The sequence below is a fragment of the Littorina saxatilis genome, linkage group LG4 (genome assembly GCF_037325665.1).
Source record: "Littorina saxatilis isolate snail1 linkage group LG4, US_GU_Lsax_2.0, whole genome shotgun sequence".
NCBI lineage: Eukaryota > Metazoa > Mollusca > Gastropoda > Littorinimorpha > Littorinidae > Littorina > Littorina saxatilis.
This window is the reverse complement of record NC_090248.1, coordinates 30,922,868-30,933,337: the sequence shown is the minus strand read 5'-3', so window position 1 is coordinate 30,933,337 and position 10,470 is coordinate 30,922,868. Positions and strand designations below refer to the sequence as shown.

The 10,470-nt window shown below is 43.6% G+C and overlaps 1 protein-coding gene across 1 annotated transcript in view; it reads left to right on the top strand.

Annotated features, from left to right (window-relative positions):
* LOC138964475 (probable serine carboxypeptidase CPVL) overlaps positions 1-10,087 on the top strand; it is a 22,481-nt gene extending 12,394 nt beyond the window's left edge. The window contains exons 11-12 of the mRNA XM_070336443.1: positions 6,359-6,583; positions 8,280-10,087. Coding sequence (XP_070192544.1) covers positions 6,359-6,583; positions 8,280-8,375 — 321 coding nt within the window. The 3' untranslated portion in view covers positions 8,376-10,087. The remainder of the gene's footprint in view (positions 1-6,358; positions 6,584-8,279) is intronic.
* Positions 10,088-10,470: the final 383 nt, after the last annotated feature.

Here is a 10,470-nt window from a genome sequence, read left to right as displayed (position 1 = left end):
GCTGTTCCTATGAAGGAAATCACGTCAGTAGCTGTGGCTGAAGCTCTTCTGTCCATCTTCGCAAGGTTGGGTTTTCCAAAAGAGATTTTGTCTGATCAAGGTTCGCAGTTCAACTCTGAACTCATGAAACAGTTTCATGCGTTGTGCGGTACGCATGCTGTGCGAACTTCGCCATATCATCCACAGGCGAATGGGACTGTAGAGAGATTTCATGGAACTCTGAAAGCGATGTTGCGGAAAGTTGTCCATACGCAGCCGAAGGCATGGCATCGCTATTTGCCAGCGTTATTGTTCGCATGCAGAGAGCTTCCATCTGAGAGTACAGGATTTAGCCCTTTTGAGCTTATGTTTGGTCGTTCGCCCAAAGGTCCCATTTCTTTGATAGCAGATTCGTGGACTCAGGGTCCAAATGCTGAAGATGCTCAGGCAAAACCCATCTACGCGTATCTATTTGAACTACAGAACATCATTGCAGAAACGTGTGAGTTAGCAAAACAAAACTCAGCAGAATCTTCCAAAAGAGGGAAGAAATACTTTGATCAACGTGCGAGGCAGCGCACTTTTGATGTTGGTGACGAGGTGTTAGTCTTACTGCCTACTAATACCAACAAACTATTGATGACATGGTCTGGTCCATACCAAGTTCAGGAATGCTTGCATCCGGATTACAAGATCCTGGTGAGAGGTCGTTCAAAGATCTTTCACGCTAACATGTTGAAACAGTATGTGCGACGAGGCATGAGTGCTGTTGAGACAAAGCAAGAGTGTGATACGTCAGTGTCAGCGGGAAAGTGTGTTTCTTGGAACACTATCACGACTTTCAAGGTTGAGACAGTCTCTGATAAGTTCCATGAAAAAGCAAAGAAGACTGTTCTACCAGTCTACGGACCGGAGAAACCTCCATTGATTGTAGGTGATACCATTGCTGTGGTACAAGAAGAAGATGATTTTACTTCGTTACCTACCTTGCCGGCTCCCATGTCGTCTTCCATGAAAGATGAAGACATATCGTCTATAGACTTTGACAAAGGTCTCTCAGAGGTGCAGAAATCGAGTCTGCATGAGGTATTTTCTGAGTTTGCTCAGATTTTGACGACTTTGCCAGGTTCGTTCAATGGAGATCTTTTTCTTGATGTCGATTTGACCACTGATGTGCCAGTACGACGACGTGCATATGATTTACCATTCTCTTCGAAGGAAGTGGTTGAAAGAGAATTGCAGACTATGATCGACTTAGGAGTGATTGAAAAGTCCAAATCTGCATACTCAGCTCCAGTTGTTTTGGTAAAAAAGAAAGATGGTGCTTGTCGATTTTGCATTGACTACAGAGCTTTGAACAAGGTGACTGTGTTTGACGCAGAACCAATCCCAGATGTTGATGAACTCTTTACGAGGCTTGCTCATTGTTCGTACTTCACTCGCATTGATCTCACAAAGGGGTACTGGCAGATTGTTGTAAACCCCGTTGACAGGCATAAAACAGCGTTTGCTACGCACATGGGTTTGTACCAATGGATCAGAATGCCTTTTGGCCTTGTTTCGGCTCCAGCAGTGTTCGCTCGTATGATGCGAATGTTGAGGCTTCAGGAAGTCTCCAGCATGAACTTCTTTGACGACATTTTGGTGCACAGTTGTTCATTTTCTGCCCATTTAAAGCATGTACGGGGAGTTCTACAGAAACTGTCGCAGTTCAACCTCACTGCAAAACCGTCCAAGATTTCGACAGGTTGTCGCAGTCTTGAGTTCTTGGGTCATGTTGTGGGAGAGGGAATGCTTCGTCCACAGGAGGAGAAGATCAAGAAGATTCTGGCGATTCCTACTCCTACCACCAAGAAGCAGGTTCGATCTCTGTTGGGATTGTTGAGCTTCTATCGGAGGTATGTGGCGGGATTCGCAACTCTCACGGCACCGATCTCAGATCTCGTCAAAGACTCGAGTGGTCGAACCATCCAGTGGACGCCTGCATGTGAGACTGCTTTAGTAAGTATGAAGCAGATCTTTTCTGAGTTCCCAGTTTTACAACTGCCAAAACTGGACCAGTCTTTTGTTCTCCGGACTGATGCCAGTGGAGTTGGTTTGGGCGCGACTTTGCTGCAGGAGTTGGAGGGTACACTTCACCCAGTTGCCTTTGCAAGCAAGAAGTTGTTGCCACGGGAAACCAGATACAGCACGATTGAAAGGGAGTGTTTGGCAATTGTGTGGGCTGTTGCAAAGTTCTCCAAGTTCCTATGGGGAGTGGTCTTCGTCTTGCAAACAGATCACAAACCACTGGCGTACATTCAAACGTGTCGTTTCAAGAACGCAAGAGTTTTGCGTTGGTCACTCTCGTTGCAAGAGTACAGGTTCACAGTTGAACCGATACCGGGAACACGGAACGTGTTTGCCGATTTGTTGTCGCGTTCAAATCATGACCAGTCTGTTCCCTAAGGGAAACTGGTATGAAGATTGCAGTTCAGGGAAGTAGTTACCCTCTTTTACCTGTTATCCTGAAGAAAAAATAACCTCGGTCGGTCATTTTTTTTTTCGGGAGGAGGGGGTAATGTGACAAACGGATTTGCACATAGATGTATATTGGAGTTATGTGACTCAGGTGTACAAAATTTCATGGGCCACGAACTTTGAGTAGACACCGTACGGTGAAACGTCACTGACGCAGTGCAGTATTGTCGGTGACCAATCAGAGAGGAGTATTGACTGAGGTGGCGTTGTAAAGATAATACAGCCTCAGAACTTTAGAGACCACTGAAAGGAACAGAAGTGTCTCCTGCTAGTAAAGTTTCTCACCGGGCGCTAGAGGTCGTTTGGAGACTCGTGCCGGTATTGAATCGGTGGATTCAATTGCTGTGTTTATAGCATCCCGGGCCGAGAGGGGTCGCGGACGTTTGGGGAACAGACGGGAGGTTCTACCCTCACGCTCCAGCCGTGAGCTGTGGGAATACAGGAGGGGAGACGGCGTGAAGCGCTGCGAAACGGGAACCCCGTCCCATTTCACCACACGAGTCAGTTGTGTGGGTGGGGTGAAGCAGTGCGTGCCACTGTATATTGTGAGTACGACTGAGAGAATTTAACCAGCGTGATAGCTGTACAGAGATACGTTTCCCGAGTGAATAACCACGAGACGTCGAGCGTCGTGGGGTTTGTCATCTGTGTATAACAGAAGTGAATAGTAACAGAAGTATTGTTTGAGACAATGACTTCGTGTGTTTTGAGACAGACGGGCTTTCACGGAACAAAGCCTAAAGTGTTATACGTGTGTGCACGTGAACTGTAGACTGCATGACAAAGTAATATGTATGTAATTTTGTGCAGTTAGATTTCTGTGTGTTAACAGAAATAGAACTTTCATGTTGAGCGAAAGTGATCTGTAGAATGGATGTATAATAATATGTTTATGTTGTGTTATTGAACATTCTAATAGAGGTGCAGGGGCAAAGGGCTATACTGTGTTCTTGTCTTTGTGCCTGGTTGGAGTGTTGTGTGTGTGTGTGAAGGCTAGATAGTAAACAGAGAGTAGCATGCACAATTTTCTGATAGGAGTGAATAGACATACATACAGACATACACACGTAAATTCCAGCTGTAACAACTTTGGTCATTAAAAATCTGAAAATTGTAAAAAAAAAAAATTTTTTTATAAAACGATCCAAATTTACGTTCATCTTATTCTCCATCATTTTCTGACTCCAAAACCATATAAATATGTTATATTTGGATTAAAAACAAGCTCTGGAAATTAAATATATAAAAATTATTATCAAAATTAAATTGTCGAAATCAATTTAAAAACTTTCATCTTATTCCTTGTCGGTTTCTGATTCCAAAAACATATAGATATGATATGTTTGGATTAAAAACACGCTCAGAAAGTTAAAACAAAGAGAGGTACAGAAAAGCGTGCTATCCTTCTTAGCGCAACTACTACCCCGCTCTTCTTGTCAATTTCACTGCCTTTGCCATGAGCGGTGGACTGACGATGCTACGAGTATACGGTCTTGCTGAAAAATGGCATTGCGTTCAGTTTCATTCTGTGAGTTCGACAGCTACTTGACTAAATGTTGTATTTTCGCCTTACGCGACTTGTTTTGTTTTGAGTGTGTGTTAACTGTCCTAGACCGAACAATTGGATCAGTATTTTCCTTTGTGTGTACATACTATACCTTGCTTTTAACCTTAGTCTTAGATATTTTTGTTTACCCAGTGACTTTCGTGTCTGTGTGTTTGTTTGTTCGTACTCATAAACTAGTTTGCTATGTTTATGTTGATATTAATGTTTTGTTCATTCGTCCCTTTACTCCTAGGTCCTTTTATGAATGATGCAGAAATTGTTGTTTTACCCTGTCTTGTAGGCTTTTATTAGCTAATGATAATAAAGTGTCAAAGTTTCAAAGCCTCGATCTCTCTCGATCTCTCTCTCTCTCGATCTCTCTCTCTCGATCTCTCTCTCTCTCTCTCTCTCTCTCTCTCTCTCTCTCCCCTCCCTCCCTCTCTCTCTCTCTGTTTCTCTTTCTCTGTGTCTCTCTCTCTCTGTGTCTCTCTCTGTGTCTCGGGCTATGAATGAAGGGGCTATGGCCTAAATGAGTAAACAATCCAATCCAATTCAATCCAATCTCTCTGTGTCTCTTTCTGTCTCTCTGTCTGTCTGTCTCTCTGTGTCTCTTTCTGTCTCTCTGTCTGTCTGTCTCTCTGTGTCTCTTTGTGTGTGTCTCTCTCTTTGTCTCTCTCTCTCTGTCTCTGACTCTCTCTGTCTGTCTCTTTCTGTCTGTCTGTCTGTATGTCTCTGTCTCTCTGTCTCTGTCTCTCTGTCTCTGTCTCTGTCTCTCTCTCTCTCTCTCTCTCTCTCTCTCTCTCTCTTTGTGTTTCTCTCACTCTCTCTGTAATTCTGGTGTTCCAAAGTGTCGTGAGTAATTCTTTAGCCGGTAATGGTTGCAGAAAGTGTAATGACGGCCAAAATTTACTGTTGAGAATTGTTTTATGCCTTAATAAGTGTCTACAACAACACAAAGACTGAGAATCTTAATCAAATGAGGCAAAGCGCTTTAAATCAGATCTGAGAAACAACGAGATGTAAGCACTATAAATGCCTATGGAAATAAGCAACAAGAGTAAGTGAGAGTTATGCGGATTCAATCTCCTGTCACATGAGAGAATGATAAGCATTGAAATAAGCAAAGGGCTCAATTTCAAAAAAAGAGGGATCGCTGCAAGCTCATATATATGTTCCTCATTCTCCAAGGCACTTGAATTTACACTTCTTCTTCTTCTTCGGCGTTCATGGGCTGAAACTCCCATGTACACTCGTGTTTTTGCACGAGTGGAATTTTACGTGTATGACCGTTTTTACTCCGCCATTAAGGCAGCCATACGCCGCTTTCGGAGGAAGCATGCTGGGTATTTTCGTGTTTCTATAACCCACCGAAATCTGACATGGATTACAGGATCTGTTCCGTGCGCACTTGGTGTTGTGCTTGCGTGTACACACGACTGAAGGGGGTGAAGTCACTAGCAGGTCTGCACATAAGTTGACCTGGGAGATCGGACAAATTTCCACTCTTAACCCACCAGGCGGCAGCGACCGGGATTCGAACTCACGACCTCCCGATTAGGAGGCCGACGTCTTACCACCACGCCACTGCGCCCGTCTTTAACTTACACTAACATACACTGTCATACACCAGAATCAGCTTTTATTCCTGATCGGTCCTTAGTTCTAAGTTCAAGACGTATTTCATGGAACATTCAACGTTAGGGTGCCTGGAGCTCCAATGCACTTTAACTCACACTCTCACACTAACATTCGCTGTCATACACAAGAATCAGCTGTTGTTCCTGATCGGTCCTTTATTCTTAGCTCAAGACGTATTTCATTGAACCAGATTTGACTTGGTGCCTGTTGATTTACGGGCTGGTGCCCAGTGCAGTAATATTTGAGTTGGTGCCTGGTGCAGTAATATATAAGTTGGTGCCCAGTGCAGTAATATTTGAGTTGGTGCCTAGTGCAGTAATATTTGAGTTGGTGTCCAGTGCAGTAATATTTGAGTTGGTGCCCAGTGCAGTAATATTTGAGTTGGTGCCTGGTGCAGTAATATTTGAGTTGGTTCCCAGTTCAGTAATATTTGAGTTGGTGCCTGGTGCAGTAATATTTGAGTTGGTTCCCAGTGCAATAATATTTGAGTTGGTGCCTGGTGCAGTAATATTTGAGTTGGTGCCTGATGCAGTAATATTTGAGTTGGTGCCTGGTGCAGTAATATTTGAGTTGGTGCCTGGTGCAGTAATATTTGAGTTGGTGCCTGGTGCAGGAATATTTGAGTTGGTGTTTGGTGATTTATGGGCTGATCCAGCTATACGTTGTGTAACGCAGGTGCTGCAATACACGGGCAACCTTGACGTCATCGTCAGCGTCCCTATGACGGAAGCCTTTCTGCAACGCTTGAACTGGCGACAGGACTTCGACTATAACGGCATATACAACGGAACATCGAGCTGTGCCTCCGACCAGTACTGCAGAGCCGACAGGAGCGCGTGGTTCGTCAACAACGAGCTGGCTGGCTGGTACACCACTACAAGGTCGCCGTCGCTCACCAGGGTAAGAGAAGAGGCATCACTTTGCATTGTGCATGACACTGGTCAGAATTCCACCAACCTTCACTCCCCCCCCCCCCCCCCACCTCACCGTTCACCAGGGAAAGAGAAGATGCATCATTTTGCGTTGTTCTTGACACTGGTTAGAACTCTACCAGCCTCAGCCCACCCCCCCCCTCCCCCCCCATTACCTCACTGTTCAACAGGGAAAGAGAAGAGGCATCACTTTGCATTGTGCATGACACTGGTCAGAATTCAACCAATCTTCACTCCCCCCCCCCCCCCCCTTGCAGCTCACCGTTCATCGGGGAAAGAGAAGATGCATCATGTTAAGTTGTTCTTGACACTGTTCAGAACTCTACCAGCCTCAGCACACCCCCCCCCCCCCCCCCACCTCACCGTTCACCAGGGAAAGAGAAGATGCATCACTTTGCGTTGTTCTTGACACTGGTCAGAACTCTACCAGCGCCCCCCCCCCCATTACCTCACCGTTTACCAGGGAAAGAGAAGATGCATCACTTAGCGTAGTTCTTGACACTGTTCAGAACTCTACAAGTCCCCCCCCCCCCCCCCTGTAATTATAAGCTTTTTCTCATTATGTCAAAAGTAGATGATTTTGTTTGAAATAGCAAATTGTTATTTGTAGGTACATGTAATATTGTATACATGTAGAGCGCAGAGAGCACGGAATAACTTGTGATTTGTGCTGTACAGGTAATCAATATTATTAAAGGTACATGTATCGTATCTATATGGGGAAAGTTTTCTGGAGAGTGTATTTATGACCCTAAGAATTAAGGGGGGTGTAATCAATATTATTAAAGGTACATGTATCGTATCTATATGGGGAAAGTTTTCTGGAGAGTGTATTTATGACCCTAAGAATTAAGGGGGGTGTAATCAATATTATTAAAGGTACATGTATCGTATCTATATGGGGAAAGTTTTCTGGAGAGTGTATTTATGACCCTAAGAATTAAGGGGGGTGTAATCAATATTATTAAAGGTACATGTATCGTATCTATATGGGGAAAGTTTTCTGGAGAGTGTATTTATGACCCTAAGAATTAAGGGGGGTGTCCACTGTGCCGTAGACACACCTGCAATGATTTGTTCGAAATTCTCCGTAACTATTTAAATTGATTAAATGAATTTTAGTCAAGACACAGGTTTATCCTTTCAACTCTTTGGTGTCAGAGTACCGGTTCTATTCGTCGTCATATCTTATTCAGTGCTGGTGGCTGTCCGTCCATCTACGCAGACGAAAACCGTTGGATTCCGGAATTGACATATCTAATTTCACTAGCGCGTGCACGTTTTCTGCTGTACGGGGCGAAAATGTAGGACACAGCGTAAACTAAACTTTATTGGAGAATAACTATATCTACCGACTCGAAAGACCACCCGATACAGCATTATACATTTAGATGATTGAACGTTACAAAGTTCATATTGTGTCGTCGTATGTGTTGTGTTCTAGAGGTTCTTATGTTATTGTTTACATGCATTCAATGTAAAACTAGTGTGATTTATTACATTGTTAATTTATAAAGCGCGAGGAGGAGGAGGAGGAGGAGTAGTCATGTGCGTTGTGATCGTGTCAAAACCCCACACCGAACTGTGTATCTCTTGGGGTCATTTGAGACAGTTTGTTGGCCAAGTCAAGAGTGGACCTTACGGGTATTCTGTGTTTGTTCCAGGTGATTGTCCGCAACGCCGGACACAACGTGCCTACCGACCAGCCAGAGCGTGCACTGGCCATGATGAAGAGATTCGTCGCTGGTCAGTTTGAGTGAGGTCAACAGTCACGTGGAAGGTGGCGTCCACTAACTTGAGGATATGTTGCCTATGAATGTCGAACGCAGAAGAAGAAGAAGCTTCCAATAAAACTTGTCTCTTATGCTTTCATTAATGGTCGGTTTATTGGCAACCTTGACTGAGGAGATTCGTCGCTTCAGTCTCAGTTTCAGGCCAATAAGGAATGCGTTGTAATATTATAGTCAGTTTGTTGGCGAGACACGCTCATGTTGAATCTTCTTTCTTTTTCTTTATTTGGATGTTGAATCTTCGAATAAAACCTGCGTTCTAAACTGGATAGTATCTCCTTTGTCTTTTGTACTTTTATCAATGGTCGCGGTTGGTCATTCACTTTGATGAGGAGATTCGTTGCTGCTCAGTTTGAGACCAATGGCAAATTAAGGAATGTGTGTTGCATTATCAGGGCTCCCCATAGCGCGCGTCCCTGTGTCCTATAGTTATACGCACAAGAAACCGAAAACACGAACTACAAATGACAAATGTATCGAGGGGGTCCCGGGACGCACTAAACTTTATAAGAGCGGGTCCTGGGACGGACTCGATTTCCTTTATTGTGCGTACCGTAAGATACCATTTTCAGACTGCAATCGTCAGCTATTGCGAACCTGAGGTACATAACGGTTTTTATACTGTATACGTCTCTTGCAAGCACCACTCTAACAGGGTGACCCCCCAAAAATGCAACCCTGTTGACCGAATCACTTTAAGTTTGGATGACATACATTTCAGCCTATGCATGGCCCTTCCACAAAATGGCGATTTTGTACTTTAAATGTTCTAACTTTTGTAAATATTTCAAAAAAAATTTGCCAAATTCGGCGATAGCCTCAACAGAACGAGATTTGACATTGAGCGGTGCGGTAACAATTCTTACCTGATTTAAACCCTCCAGATTTGTTTTTACCTTTTAGATTATCAGGATGTCTGAGTATTCACAAACACCCCATTCACCCACTAGATCATCGGTGACCTGCAGAGAGAAGTTACAGCTAGGTTCAGGGCAATCCCTAGACAGGAAAGCTATTGGAGGTGTAATTTGGAACACATTTTGGAGAAAAGGTAAATGTCGGACTCGAAATTTTGTAAAATAGTCGTGGACGAACTGAAGTTCATGCACAACAACTATGAAAATATTTGCTTAATTCAAATGACTGGAAAAGTAAACCCCTTCGTTGTAAAGTTACACTTGCGCAAAATTAACCAATGACAAAAACGCATTCATCCATGAGAAATGCCCTGATCATACATGTAATTGCTGTATTCAAGTTACTGATTGTCTAATGTTGATTAAGGCATACTATGTCATTCGAATTACTCCAAAGGTAACAATTTGGAGGGCTTAAATCGGGTTAGTTTGGCTACCGCTCAATTTCAAACCTCGTACTGTTGAGTCGATCCCCAAATCTGGCAACTTTTTTTGAAATTGCACAAAATTCAGACCCTTTGTAATATAAAACTATCACTTTGTGGAAGGGTCATGCATTGGCTGAATTTATGTCCCCCAAAATATGAAGTGATTTGGCTAACACTAACAGATGTAGAAATGATAAGCATTTTTGAGGGTTGCCTTGTGTGTGTGTCGCCCTGTATTTGAACATTAACATCGTGTAGGCCTATTTGGATTTTGAAATCTTATTCTGACATCTGAGAAAGAAAGAAAACATGAAAATAAAAAGGACAGGAAGTCAATTGGAAAGTGTGTGCGTGTGTGTGTGTGTGTGTGTGTGTGTGTGTGTGTGTGTGTGTGTGTGTGTGTTGCATTCATCAAGGTGTTGTTGGATTGTCGTGTCAACCTGGAATATTTCAATGAAAAAGACACTTTACAGACCCTCGGGACTCTCTCAAATTCTGCAGTGGGGGTCAATGGACCCTCTAAATATTGAAATTGGGGGTCCCGGGAAGCACTAGGCGGGGTGTCCGTGGGTAGCCCTGGTGTGTGTGTGTGTGTGTGTGTGTGTGTGTGTGTGTGTGTGTGTGTGAATATGTGTGGGTGTGTGTGTCAGAAGAAAGGAGAAAGCCACAAAAACAGCGAAAGGATATTCTTACCTATCAAACACACTCACACACGTACGC